Genomic DNA, 15106 nt, shown 5'->3' on the forward strand with positions numbered 1-15106 from the left:
TGAATGTTGTCATTCTCATTGTGCCATCACACCACTCTTAATAACAGCAGTATTGTTTTATTCTCTTCACAGGAGTGTGTCTGACTTTCTTCAGCAACGTGTGTTGAAAAGTCATCTCGTCTGTATTGCTTTACATCAGAGGAACTTGGTGGAGATCCTCCAGAATCAAATGCATTTGGTAGAGGTGTATGTAACCATGAAGGCCATACTTTCCACTGAGCCACACACAGTAGTGAGACAGCAGCCAGATCACTTCTCCACTCCAGCTTCCACACAGACCTCTTCTAAAGCTAGAGCAATACACAACTGTAATCAAGACAGTCTAACGAAGGAAAGCCATAGACCAGTTACACAGGCCAGTCTGTTGAGATCGGCTCTTCCAAACAATGCCAAGTGCCTTGCGGTGCCTAGGCATCCTGCTGCTGTGATAGCCAAAAAGAAGGCTCCCACACACACTGATGTGCTGAATGAGAAAGCCAGCACGTACCAGAGAAGTGCCCCACAACCAGGAAATACTTTACAACACATCAACTTTAAGATGAAAGGAATAAATGCACTGATAGAGGCAACAGCTGCAGACAACAGCAGACATCTCTCTAAGCTCATACAGAGGGGAATCATGCCATCTGGAAGTGCTCTACAGCTGTTGTTGAAGGTAAGGCAAAGCTCTTCTCATGAAAGCGGTTTATCCTTATATTACACTGGTTCTCTTTAGAGTTGTCATCAGCCTGAATTAAGTAAACCTAATGTCTTAACAAGAAATGTGATAATTACACTTTCCATGTGCTTAACATGGATACAGACAGCACCTCTTCCATTTTTGAAAAAGTCGTCAAATTTTTATCTCTACAAGCATATACAGTACATATGTAAAACTTGCAGATTTGATTACTGGCTGCCATTTTACAAATTACATATCAACTGGGCCCTGGACATTGACTGGTGGATAAATCTTTTCTCTCAATTTTGTTTGAAAAAGGCATACTGAAACTACTGCCAGCCCAAATTACTACAGCAAATGTGCCACTGTGAATTAAGAAAACAACAAGTTTGTCTTGCCTCTGCAGGGTCACTGGCACCTTGCTCATGTGCTGAGTGATGGCTCAATAAAGGATAGTAAAGGCAAGTTTCACCTTGCTCCAGAAGACTGGCTGGAATCCGTCCTTGGTAACAATATCCCTGTCAGTTCGGAGTACGCCTGGGACAAGGTTAGACACCAGGCTGCCTTAATCTTATCACAACAATCAAAACAAAGAATGGCTGCAGAAACAGGAAATACTTTCTGTTGGCTTTTCATTGTAACTCGCACAAAAAGCCTAAGGTAATGTTCAAACAAACAATAGCGCTGCATGAAAAAAGGAGTCTCTCTAGGAGTCTCTCCTATGAAAGCTTTGTTGAGAAGGAGGGCAAAATGATAACTGTCCTGTAAGGTAAAATCCTGTCTGATAAACTGCTGTATAGGGTTTTGGCATCTGATAAGCCTTCTATCTATTACTCTGACAGGCATACCTGGATTTATTTAGATTTGTATTTTATTGTTTAACAGCTAGTACCTGAAACAACACAACCACAGATTTCATACGTTTGCTTTTCCCCAGATCACCACTGTGTTTTGTGCACTGCCAACGAGATGTGTTTTAATTGCTGGGAGTGCCTGGGGTGGTTGCAGAAGCGCTCTAAGCACCTCGCATTTTTAAAAAAACAAAAAAACCCCATCCAATTGTCTAATCGGATGACAATAGTGTAGAAGCCAACACAATAGGGCTGAAACGATAAAATCGATTAATAAAATGCATCGACCCAAATTCTTTGCATCTATGCTTTGTTTAATCCATCTAACTATACAGCACAGTGTTTCACAGGGACATTTATTACTATCGCACATCGCGCTTAAGCTTTGTGAACACGACATGACGTTCTTACTGCTGAATCATTAATAGCTGCAAGCATGTAGGCCTGGCCTGACTGTGAAAGTATCAGATATGTTTATCTTATTATAATTATACAAATATATTATGATATGAAGCCATTTTGTTACAGTTACGCTTCACACAACAGCTGTTTGTGACCTGTCAGGGATTTTTTTTTTTTTTTCAAGTTGCGTGGCGCTGCAGAGAGCCCCCAGCTGCAGTAGTGCATAATATTCATCCAGTCAGGCGAACGATCACGAACCATTCACAGCGCGTCGGCCGTACTAGCGACTGAACCCGTAGTACCGGAGATGGAGTGGAGCGGACAGGGCCAGGAGATCGCAGAGCGACCGGCCAGCTGCTGACAGTCGGTGATCGTTCTCTCTGGCTGAAGTCTGACGGCCCATGAATTTACACATGGATCCGTGATGATAGAGAAATATAGAAATCAATGGCAATAAAGCATGCTGTCAATATTTTAGAGACCACCCCCAACCCCAAAATAACACAAATCATGCTTTGCCCCCTGGCTCCCCTGTAGTTCGCACCCTGAACTCACCTCCAGCTCTCTCTGTAGCTTAGACAATCCCTGCTACCTGCGTGTGCTAATCCATCCTTTCACCCATATTCTTTATCTTTATAATTGCCATCTTTATAATAACAAACAACAGCTGTTTCGTGTACAGGATCGCTCATTTCGCGTTTCACATTTCACATGTGTTTTCTTGACAAATGTGGTTTGGAGACCAGCGTCGGGTGACGTAACTGCTGTCAGCTTGGCCATCGGCCGACGCTGAAAGTTGTGTAGTCTACACGAGCCTTTGGTATAACTTGTACTCAGGTGTAAAGCAGCTGTCTGATGTTTGCTGTATGACACACTATGAATTCCCGAAAGGACTAAGAAATATCTATCGCCTATCAACGTGCACAGCTGATACGTTACCAGGGGGCACCGCCACACCACAACAAAGCAAATGTAGGCTACTTCTTAAACAACACATCGATGAATCGTTGAAATAATCTATCGAAATAATCGATCAAACAGTAAAAGTAGTAGTGGTAGAGACTGACGAGTAGACAAGCAGCAGGCGATTCGCAACGACGTGCGTTAATGGGAGGTTGCATACAGATGGAGAGAATGAGGACGAGAGAGGTGCTCAGTGCATCATGTGAAGTCTAGGCCTATAGCAGCATAACTAAGGGATGGTTCAGGACTCACCTGAGCCAGGCCTAACTATAAGCTTTATCAAACAGGAAAGTCTTAAGCCTACTCTTAAATGTGGATATTGCGATCGCCTCCTGAACCCAAACTGGAACGTGGTTCTACAGGATGGAAGGCTGTGGCTCCCATTCTACTTTTGGACTTTAGAAACCACAAGTAACCCAGCATTCTGGGAGTGCAGTGCTCTGGTAGGTTAGTAAGGTTCAATGAGCTTTGTTAGATGAGATGGTGCATGACCAATATGAAATATGAGCTGTTTCTCAATACTGAGTTCGCCGAGTTCGGACATCTGTATTTGGAGGCTTGAACTTGGGAAGTTCGGCTTGGGAGTACAAACTGACCGGCGCAGTCTGTCATTCAGCAATTGGAACAGCAGCAGACATGAACGGCAGGTTCCGTTAATGGACGGGATTTCACATCTCAAAACGTAGCAAATCTATATATTCTACACTATACTATATTCCTACATAAAAACATCATTCTGTGAGCAGTATTATAACTTATTGTAATACTATTATAACAGTTGTGAGTCTTCTCCGCCATTTCCACTTGTTGGTGAGAAATGAATTTTGGGATACTTGGCTATCCGAAGTACATACAAGTCACTACCCCAATGCATGCTCGGTAAAATGGGTGGAATGAGAAAACATCCTGTTATTTGACTGTACTTTTCCTGGTTTCTGTCAGAACATGTGCTGCAGCATTCTGGTTCAGCTGAAGCGTCTTAATGGACTTATTCAAGCTGCATGATGATAAAGAATTGCAGTAATCCTAAGTAACAAATGCATGGACTAGTTTTTCTGCATCATTTTGAGATTTGAACTGTATGTTAAGCTAACGTTAATCACTTTAACACTTTCATCAACATTATCATTTCAACATTTTGCTATTAATGTACAGTAGATCTCACATCACCTTTAGACTGTTAGATAAAATGTAGGCTGGGCCTAAACCCAGAATACAGCGTTGATGTTAAAACATGCATAATCTACCACAAACAAAGGTTCTGCTGCTTGGCAGGACCAACACACCCCCTGTAGGTGCTAGGTCCAACAATTGACAGCAGATTGTCAAACTGTCCCCAAGTCATCCTAAAATAAACCTTGAACATTATCCAGGTGAACTTTACTCCTGTGATTTTTCATCTTTCTGAGGGTCCCATCTACATGTATTCCTGTTTTTCTGTACCCGGGCTTTTATTTGAGAGTGGCTTCTCACCCTCAGTCACAGCCAGAGCAGGTCCCCTCGCCTGTTCATTTATTTACATTTACTCATTTGGCAGACGCTTTTATCCAAAGCGACTTACATTTGAGGAACAACATACAGTGGGTACGGAAAGTATTCAGACCCCTTTAAATTTTTCACTCTTTGTTTCATTGCAGCCATTTTCCAAAAATCAAAAAAGTTCATTTTATTTCTCAGTAATGTACACTCAGCACCCCATCTTGACAGAAAAAAACAGAAATGTAGAAATTTTTGCAAATTTATTAAAAAAGAAAAACTGAAATTGCAACCAGTCGTCCTGTCCCTGCAGCTGAAAAACACCCCCACAGCATGATGCTGCCATCACCATGCTTCACTGTTGAGACTGTATTGGACAGGTGATGAGCAGTGCCTGGTTTTCTCCACACATACCGCTTAGAATTAAGGCCAAAAAGTTCTATCTTGGTCTTATCAGACCAGAGGATCTTATTTATCACCATCTTGGAGTCCTTCAGGTGTTTTTTAGCAAACTCCATGCGGGCTTTCATGTGTCTTGCACTGAGGAGAGGCTTCCGTCGGGCCACTCTGCCATAAAGCCCCGACTGGTGGATTGCTGCAGTGATGGTTGACTTACTACAACTTTCTCCCATCTCCTGACTGCATCTCTGGAGCTCAGCCACAGTGACCTTTGGGTTCTTCTTTACCTCTCTCACCAAGGCTCTTCTCCCCCGATAGCTCAGTTTGGCCGGACGGCCAGCTCTAGGAAGGGTTCTGGTCGTCCCAAACGTCTTCCATTTGAGGATTATGGAGGCCACTGTGCTCTTAGGAACCTTAAGTGCAGCAGAAATTTTTTTGTAACCTTGGCCAGATCTGTGCCTTGCCACAATTCTGTCTCTGAGCTCTTCAGGCAGTTCCTTTGACCTCATGATTCTCATTTGCTCTGACATGCACTGTGAGCTGTAAGGTCTTATATAGACAGGTGTGTGGCTTTCCTAATCAAGTCCAATCAGTATAATCAAACACAGCTGGACTCAAATGAAGGTGTAGAACCATCTCAAGGATGATCAGAAGAAATAGACAGCACCTGAGTTAAATATGAGTGTCACGGCAAAGGGTCTGAATACTTATGACCATGTGATATTTCAGTTTTTCTTTTTTAATAAATTTGCAAAAATTTCTACATTTCTGTTTTTTTCTGTCAAGATGGGGTGCTGAGTGTACATTACTGAGAAATAAAATGAACTTTTTTGATTTTTGGAAAATGGCTGCAATGAAACAAAGAGTGAAAAATTTAAAGGGGTCTGAATACTTTCCGTACCCACTGTATATATATATATATATATATATTTTTTTTTTTTTTTTTTTTTCTTTCCTGCAAAGTAGGCTCAAATGACATGGCCTAAACATACTCGAAAAGTCACCAAAATTTGCAAACATGTCAGAACTGGTGAAAAATTTCGTATCCTATAAGTTTCGCACATGGGCGTGGCAAAATGACTCGCTAGCGCCACCTAGAAAATTGGAAAAGATTAGCTCCTCGTTCACGTTCAAACTACATGTATGAAATTTTCTGGGGACATGTATCATATCAAGACGCACAAAAAAGCCTCAAGAACCCATAGCCTAAAATCAACAGGAAGTTGGCCATTTTGAATTTTACGTCAAATTTTGGATGATTTACACACTTCGTACTTTAACGAACTCCTCCAAGGGATTTAGTCCGACCGACTTCAAATTTGTGCTGTGCCTTCTAAAGGAATTGAAGATGAAAAGTTGTGCTATTTGTGAGTTTTCGTCAATGGGTGTGTCCGTGGTGTGGCGTCAAAGATCAAGTCTTCGCCATGACACAGGAAGTTGTCGTAACTTCAGTGTACATGCTCACATCTGCACCAAACGTTACTCTCCCACCCCGAACACCTCTGCAAGTCAATATTAATTCATATTCATAGTGGCAAGTGCTATGTAGCTCCACAAAGGGGACACAGGAAGTGTCATGTAACACCTTTATGCCGCGGCCGAAGTGCGTAGCAAATTCACAGCCGCACCGGCAGAGCTCCAGAATATGCAACGTGGCCGTCTCACACCCGGACGTGCTACAAGTGCCAGGGCCCGCCCAACGCTGCTTGCAGCTTTAATTGTTATTGTTATCATAAACATTACGAAAATTATCATTAACAATGTTATAATAAACATTACTATAAATATCTGAACCATTATTCATTCAGCCTGTACCAACATTACCTTTACTGTCTCTGTACGTGTGTATAATGTGTAGGCTGTTCCCCACTACCCCTCTATCCCTCTCTATGGCTTTATCTCTCTCTCTCTCTCTTGCACTTTCACTAACTGCTCCTCCATTTCTTCAATCCTATTGAATAAATTAACATTGTAGTGCTACAGAGGCCTGTTTAATTGCTGCCTGTTTAATAAGGTGCCTGCATAGCCTAAAGGACACTAAAAGACAGTACCCACCCAGCCACAGCCTGTTCACCCTGCTGCCATCTGGCAAGAAATACAGAAGTATCTGCTGTCATACCACCAGACTGCAGAGCAGCACTCTTCCCTCAGGCGGCAGGACTCTTAAATTTATCCTCAGTACTGCACCATGTAAAATAGTTTTATTTCTATGACTTTTTATTTATTCACCCATCTACTGTATATCACTTTTGTATATAATGTGTGCATAATGTGATTTTGTGAGTAAAGGGAACTAAATCTTGTGCAACCCTGTGTTGTAAAATGACAAACCTACCTTGTACATGTTGATGATGTTACAAGATATTTCTGATTCCCTCTTTGTTTTCCCAGGTGAGGTACAGAGACAAACCTTTGTCTAATTACATATTGGACATGGAAGCTGAAGAAAACACACCACAGACACATCCTGAGAATGATATTCAACACTGCAGGCCTGTATCTTCTCAGGAGGCGCTTATCACAGGTCTGTTGTTCAGCTTCACATACATCCTGCCTTTTTCCTTCAGGGCAAGAGGACAGGCAGACAGCCACAGAAGCGTGCCTTTTTCTTTGTCACTAATTAATTACCAGTCTCATACGTCTTCCACCTGCAGTTTCTCTGAGCACTATTGCAAGCAGCCTCATTAAATGAATTAAAAAGGGACTTCATATTTAAAGCATGGTTTTGAATGGATTTGAATGATTTTCTTCTGTTTATGCAGAGGCAGACAGTCTGAACTGTCTAATGAAAATCAAAATGATCCATTTGCTGGATGATGAGGAATTTCTGCCAAACGCTCTAGTGGACTGCTACTGGGAGAAGCTCTTGAAGAAAGACTATTCAGAGTCTGAAGACTGGGAATTATAATTAACTCTCCACATATTTTGTCCACAACTGTTTGTTTTCAGAAATGAACTTGGTGAGTTTTTTTTACTCATCAGTTTACTGTACTCTTTGTGATTGTGGTGAATGTGATGTGATCACCAATAGAATTGAAAGTATTTTGAGTTTTGATTCATTTCCCATATTACACATGCTTGTTGTTATGTATTTGTACTTCTGGTTTTATGCTGTAACTGTTGATATTAGATTAAAACATGCCAAAATACTTATTTTGGTGTTTCACATTTACTTAGGTACCTATGTTGGTACCTTTATTCAGGTACCTAGAGTTTTTGTATTGTTAAATGTGATAGTTTTAATCATGCTCAGGCCCTGTTCTGGAATACTGTACAGTAGATACTGTTAAAGGAAAGAGCAGCTTTGCCTTACTTTGTCTTGTATTTCTCGTGGTTGTGCTGAAGAGGGTTAATCATTAGTGAGTGGGTCGTAACTGTATTGGGTAGGAAGTGGTGATGGGCTGGATGTCGTGGGAGGACTGACTGCTGCCGGGACTCTCCCCCGCCACTCCTCTCTGAACAGTTACTCTAGTCCGAGATGGAGCCCTGGACATAGCAGACTGGACTCAAAGCGCACTTTCTTTACACATGTGGTAAGTTTTCTGCTCTCTTACCTTCATATGTGAAACAGGCTAATACAGTAACGCTGCCGGATGTAACATTTAAAGAAAGTATTTCAGGATAGACCGCTTGTACTGCACTGTGCCTCAGTCTGATGTTTTTTTCAGACCGGTGTGTAATGCAGAAAGGCAGACGTTACTCACTGAGGGGTTTGATTCCCGACCAAAAGTGCTCCTAGTATTTACAGGGCATACAAGCTGGCATGTGGCGCACCTGTTGCCCTGAAAACGGATCATGGGTGGAGAAATCCAGAAATAAGACGAGTTCTGTGTCTTTTCGGTTACTTTATGAAACAAACTACTGCTGATGGAGAAACTCACAGGAGCAGACAGGCAGGGAAAGCCGTGTGTTTGCAGCGAGAGACCAGAGGTAAAGGTGTGTGAGTGAGTGAGTGCAGGGAGAAGAGAAGTCGAGGCAGGTGCAAAGCAGGTACATTAACAAATTAAAGCTGCAAGCAGCGTTGGGTGGCCCCTCGCACTTGTAGCGTGTCCGGGTGAGAGCATGCCGCATTGCATATTCTGGAGCTCTGCCGGTGCGGCTGTGAATTTGCTACGCGGTTCCGATGCTGCATGAAGGTGTTACAGGGGTTACGTACTGTAACCCAGATTCTATGAGTATAGGCGCAGCCCTCTAAGTTGAAGGCCTCACTGGAGCTTGGTTCTCAGTGCTGAAGAAAAGGCATTTGGGCTGGGTCTCACCGTTGTATATATACCCAAGGTGCGGACGTAGGAGAGGCCCACGCTGTGGGTGGGCGTAGACTAAAATTCTCAGTGCCACGCAGGCGCATGGAAGGGGTAAACCCAATAGCGATAGCCTTAGAGGGCTGGGCCTATACTCATAGAATCTGGGTTACAGTACGTAACCCCTGTTCTGAAAATTTTCCTCCTGCTTTCTGCCTCCCACCTAGTTCAGGGGCTGAATGGGTCATTGGCTCGCACCTGTGCAGCCTGGCCAAGCCGCACATTGGCCAATGGAAGTTGAAGCTGGCCAACCAGGATGAAGCATGGGAAATAAAAGGAGCACTCCAGAAGAGTTTAGTCTCTCTCAGCCAAGTAATCACCATTGTTTTGTAGCAGCAGTGTACCACAGCTCTGTTAATTGTCTGACCATTTTTATTTTGTGGAATAAACTTTCATTTGCTGAGTTCATCGTATCAGCGCTTCCTTTATGTTGCCTCCCTCGAGCCGGGGTCGTAACACAACCATGAATTTCGAAAGGGGCGTGGCTCTGGACATAAATGAACACAAATCAGCCACTGTAGGGCCAGTCATCACAAAACTCACAGGATATGTTCAGATAAGTGCTCCAGATATAGCTGAACAGTTTGATGTACATACATCATAAAGGTGCGCTACAAGTGCAAGAAAGGTGCTTAGCACTACACAAATTTCACTATAAATCATATATTCATTCTCCAATCATCACAAATCTCTCAGGATATGTCCTCAAAAGTAACTGACACATGCCCTGAAAGTTTCATTCAAATTAAAAACTTGGGGGCGCTATAAATGCAAACAAACTGCAGGTGAAATAACGCAAATCAGGCTACAAAATACAAAATGTTGGTCCAATCAACACAAAACTTCTAGGATATGTCTACATAAGGACCTAGCACATACACTGCAAGTCTCATTCGAATCAACCACTGAGGGGCGCTTTAAATGCATCGTAACTGTACGTGAAATGATACAAATCAAGCTATAGATCAGAAAATGGTGGGGTCTGGGATCCAGTCATTACAAAACTTGCAGGATATGTTTCATAACAATATCTAACCACGTGTGTGAAATTATTTTGATGGCGAAAAAAGGTTTGTACCCATGAATCGCCGCTTGCGGCTATATTTATTATTATTATCATTAACATTACCATTATTATCAATAACTTTACTATAAATATCTTTACCATTATTCATTCATTCTGTAGCAACATTACCTTTACTATCTGTACTTCTTTGTGTATGTTGTGTAAATGTAAATGTTCCGTATTTGTATAGCACCTTTCTAGTCTTTTCAACCACTCAAAGCGCTTTTACACTACAAGCTGCTTCCCCCTACCCCTCCATCCCTCTCTCCCTCTTTTTGGCACTATATAACTGAATAGAATTGAAAGTACTGTTTTCCGGAGAATCCTGGGTACATATACATATTTATTCAACAAAACTAAAATATTTGGCAAATCACTGAGTGGTGATGTGCCTTGATGGTAGTGTAATTGCTCAGTGTCTTGTTAAAGTTTCAGATTGTGCAGTATTCTCTCCAGGCTCCATCATTGTAAAGGTAGGAGAGACATGAGCTTGTACACACTAAAATCAGATGTGAAAATAATTGTCTATTGGCCTAATGTTTTCTGAGGCTCTGAAGGAGCTTTGTCTTGTCTGACAACAAAAACCTGATTATGTCATCAGTGTTATTTTAGTATGGGCTAACAGGAAACTTGTATTGTAGAATGGAGATTTTGAATTTTAAAGATGTTGATGTATTAGTGGTCTCAGGAAAATATGCTGTCAAGCTGCATCATGACAGAACGGGTGTTCACTTACCTCACCCCCACAAGTTGTCTGCCTGTTTAGGAAACAGTTTTTCAATTGAACATGAACAAGAAGCTCTTAAAGTGTTTAAAGTGCAACAATTACATGACCACTGGGCAAACTTCGTCACCTAAGTAAGATTGTGTGATATGATCAGAACCTCCAGTACAGCTACTAATGCAACTGCTTTTCAACAGCAACACCTGATAATGGACATATGAATGGGTCACCACAAATAGCCCTGCAGACCACCATGGTAGCTGGCTACCACAGTGTTACTTGATGGACCTTCTTAATGCTCCATTATCACAGAAGTGTTCATGGTAGTAAGCAGCACAGGACTCATGGGTGGCAGATCAAATATCTTCTTTTTTTCACATTAGGTATCATTGGCGTGGACAAGGAGTGTCTAGTCACTAGTGGCCTCCTCTTTTATATTGACTTGCTCCTCAAAATAAACTCAAGTCATGGCTCTACAGTGCGGAGGGGTTGCAGAGGACAGGTGAAATATGAACACGAAACCTCTGCACCTCCTACGTGTCTGTCTATCTGCATGTATACAATGAACAATAAGCATGATTCTTTCTCTGCAGTCTGGTATTTCGAACAGGGTCCGAGCTGAAATGTTTGTTTTTTTCGTTTCCTCAGGCTCATATAAGCCCTCTTTCCCAAATGACATGTCATATCATCTTCCAAGTCTGTAAATTTATGATTCCGTTTCAGTAAAAGTGTTGTCTAGCCATTTAATACCTAGTAGATGTTCTTATTTAATGTGTGGTTCAGGGCTGGACTGAGACAAAAAAATCAGCCCTGGCATTTTTAGCCCAGGCGGCCCACAAAAAACGGTCGGACTCCCCTCACCAATACCCCATCCTTCCATTTAAGGGCTTGGATTAAGGGCGTGCTGAAACACCCATGAGACGTAACATTGCACAAGATTGGGGCCATGACAACAAGACAAGAATATATTTTACTAAGCCTACTATTTCGGGAAAAAATGTATTGATGAAATAGTTGATAGAGGGGTCTGGTGGTCCTCCCCCATAAGATTTTGAGCATAAAACACTAAATTTCCTGCATTCTGGGGACATTTTCTGGAGACTTATTATTGTTTTTTGCCTAAGTTACAGTTTTCTTCTATATTTACATTGCATTGCAGGCTTACTTTGCAAATAAACCTTTTCATAGCATTTTTATTTGTTAATCAACATTTCTTGGTGCAAGCTATTTCTCAGAATGTTTTTTACAAATGCTTTCAAAAAGTGGTGGGTAGCGTCCCCAGTGTAAATGACCCTCCCTGCTCCCTCCCTGCAAGTTGAGCAGGAGAGCGGAGGTGATGCTTACCACTTCACCTCCACTCTCCTCCTGCTCTCTCTCCCTCCCTGACTTTGTCACTCCCTCTCACCATAGCCTGGCAGTGGCCCGATTCTCCTCCTTCAAGTGCTTGCCGGTAGCAAACATACCGGTTGTTATCGCGCATTTTGTGGCAGCCGTCTGAATATTTTTTGGGGGGTGGGCCATAACGCAAGAAACAGAGAACAGAGGGGGTGGGGGCTAGTAAGAGATGTGATCAAGCCGGACCAGTGTCAGTATAGAAAATTACCCAATGGGCCGCTGTCCGTGCTTTATGGGCCGATCGTTGGGCCATTTTTTAAAAACACTTAATTAAATTAATTTGTTACATCGGCCCCAAAGGTGCGTCGGCTAGTGATGGGAAAAGTCACTCTTTTTACAGACTCGAGTCATCAAATCTTGTTAATTAAAATGAACTAATCTTTTTTTTGTGTCATTTTGTTCATTTTAACTAGGCCGGTTATTGCGGCGCTGCATCCCTCTAGTGGGCGATTTTTTTAAAAAACAGCACAGTTCTCAAACATGGAAGGCTGCCTGGCTTGCTTTAATTGACAAAGTATAATGCACAAATTCACCTCTTGATCTTTCTCTATCATGGTTCTATAAAGCCCCATGGGGCCACAACCAAATGCAAACCATGTAAAAAAAAAAAAACAGAAATATGTTGTCAACATTCAATAAAGCCACTACTCCGGCTAAATCTGTCCATTTTCACAATCTTTCCTGAATATACAACCAGACCAGCCATGCATATAATTATAATTATATGCCCATAAATGTCACATACGTCCCTACTCAACGCATTATATAAACACAGCAGTTTCGCATGTCTTGACGCAGAATGGGCCACATCAGGTCTGGATTCTGCTGACAGAAAGAAACAAACATGAGAACATTGCTCTCAAACATTGGCAGGTTTTTCACCAGTCAGGAGCTGTGAAACAACAGCATGGCTTTGTTGATAAATAAAAAGGAAACGTTACGTTGCGTTCTCTGGTGGCCCCAGATCAGCTGTTAGCTGTAAACACACCGCAGGGCTAACGCTAACGTTGCTATGTGTCCGTTTGTTTTGGAGAGGAGACGACCTTGGAGGTAATTTGGCTCCCGGTAGAACCCTGTCAGGGCGCTTAAGTGGAGCAGACCCAGAACAACTCTCAACAGCTGCTAGCTATAATCACTAGCAGGACTAAAGTTATGGTAAATCTGTGTTAAAACTATAGCACAACATCACTGCGCTGTAATAACGTTATGCTTTATTAAATGTCACATAATTAACAAAATAGATATATAATGTCAGTCCACTAACTGTTACCTAACAACAGACTTGCCTCTTATTCTCCAGTGCTGGCAGTAACTCAGCCTGCCGAATGAAGACAGACTCTGAGGAGGACCCCTGCGAGTGGTGAACTATTAGTTCATTCTTGCTCCACAGTAGCCGAGCTGTCACATGACAAATGAACGACTCAAACCCAGAGACCCACAGTTGAGTGTTGTGGACTAATCAATACTGTTTCCTGTGCTGATGGAGCCCATGCAGCTGCCGTGTGACGAGTGAACGTAAGTAAGAGTAACGTAACCTTTTAAGAGGCAGTAACATAAGAGTCCAAGGCTATTCACGCATGCGTGAAAATGAACAAATTACTCCCTCAGACTACTCGTTCCTCCTGAGTCATATACAAGATTAGATCAAACGACACAACACTAGTCTCTGTAGAATAATATCGCTAATGACAAGAGTTTCTCCACATCACTGCAGCAAACACAAAGCAGCCTAAAAAGTCTGTGGGATTTCCTACAGATGGTGATGTCATTTTCCAAGAGAGCTAATTGGTCAGTAGGCGGCATTTTTATAGAGTTGATCTCTTATCTGGAACACAACCTCCTCCGGAGCAGGTTAGCCGTTCAGCATAAGTAACCATGGAGATCTACCCCAGTAAGAAGTGAACCACGTTGTGGAACTGAAATCTAGAATCTCTAGAATCTCTCTCTCAAACGGGATAGCATGTAATTTCTCCCACAATGTCCTGTTTCTTTGTGAATATGTCTGAGGATCAACGTGGAGACATGATAATCTTTAGGAAGTATTAGAGGATGTTTAACATCTGCTACCAGTGCCAACTGATGCAATCTTCCACCGACCTGTAAACACCCATCTTGCACAACAGGATCAAGCTTGACAATGTGTCTGCTCCCTTTAAGTTTGTCACCTTTCTGAAGAGTTGAAAGTTCATCACTAAAACATTGATTTTGACAAAACTTGATAATCTCAACTTCTGCTGCAAAAACATCTTCAGTTGTGAACAAAGATCCTTGATAGATGACTTGAACTGCTGCATTTTGTGTGTAACCACTTCAGTTTTCTTTTCATGACTTCAATGATGACTTATTTGTGACGTGAAAAGCTTGCGATGTGCGCTCAGTCTTTGAAGCAGATGTTTAAGTTTTATAATCCATGAAACTGCCCTTTTTAAACAGTGCCACTCTGAATAATAACAAATGAGCTTGTTAAAGGTTCAGTGTGTAAGATTTAGTGGCATCTAGTGGTGAGGGTTGCGAATTGAAGCCATTATGGCCGTCAACACAACTTCTAGTTCGACAAATGTTCACAAATGATGGTCTATGACATAAAGCTCAGCAAGCTTTCATAATTAATGTCATCTTCTTAAGACCAAAAATTCTTGTCGTCTTGAGACTAATTCACACTACACGATTTTAAGCCCGATTTTCTGATCAGTGAGCTCAGTGACAGTCGGGCTATGATCAGGGGTAAATCAGCGATCGATCGGCGGTCGCAATTCGTTATGTGTGAACTACTCAATGACGCATTAAAACAGCTCCCCGACACATCACTGACACGTCTCAGATGCTAGCCAGATATCTAGCATGCCAAATATCTGGAGGAGTTGGCCT

General features: G+C 42.1%; 1 protein-coding gene across 4 annotated transcripts in view; it reads left to right on the top strand.

Moving 5' to 3' along the window:
- Positions 1-9421, top strand: part of LOC119892357 (ankyrin repeat domain-containing protein 31-like) — a 47889-nt gene extending 38468 nt beyond the window's left edge. For 2 of the 4 annotated variants that reach the window (XM_038704556.1, XM_038704559.1), the window contains 4 exons: positions 73-655; positions 1068-1208; positions 7144-7276; positions 7515-8064. In XM_038704556.1, coding sequence (XP_038560484.1) covers positions 73-655; positions 1068-1208; positions 7144-7276; positions 7515-7660 — 1003 coding nt within the window. In that variant the 3' untranslated portion in view covers positions 7661-8064. Of the gene's footprint in view, positions 1-72; positions 656-1067; positions 1209-7143; positions 7277-7514; positions 8065-8139; positions 8286-9220 lie in introns of those variants that run through there. The other 2 variants (XR_005442540.1, XM_038704558.1) reach the window with 2 other exon arrangements.
- Positions 9422-15106: the final 5685 nt, after the last annotated feature.

Source organism: Micropterus salmoides, unplaced genomic scaffold (assembly GCF_014851395.1).
Source record: "Micropterus salmoides isolate LMB-PRFRI ecotype aquatic unplaced genomic scaffold, ASM1485139v1 Ms_hic_scaffold_7, whole genome shotgun sequence".
Taxonomy (NCBI): domain Eukaryota; kingdom Metazoa; phylum Chordata; class Actinopteri; order Centrarchiformes; family Centrarchidae; genus Micropterus; species Micropterus salmoides.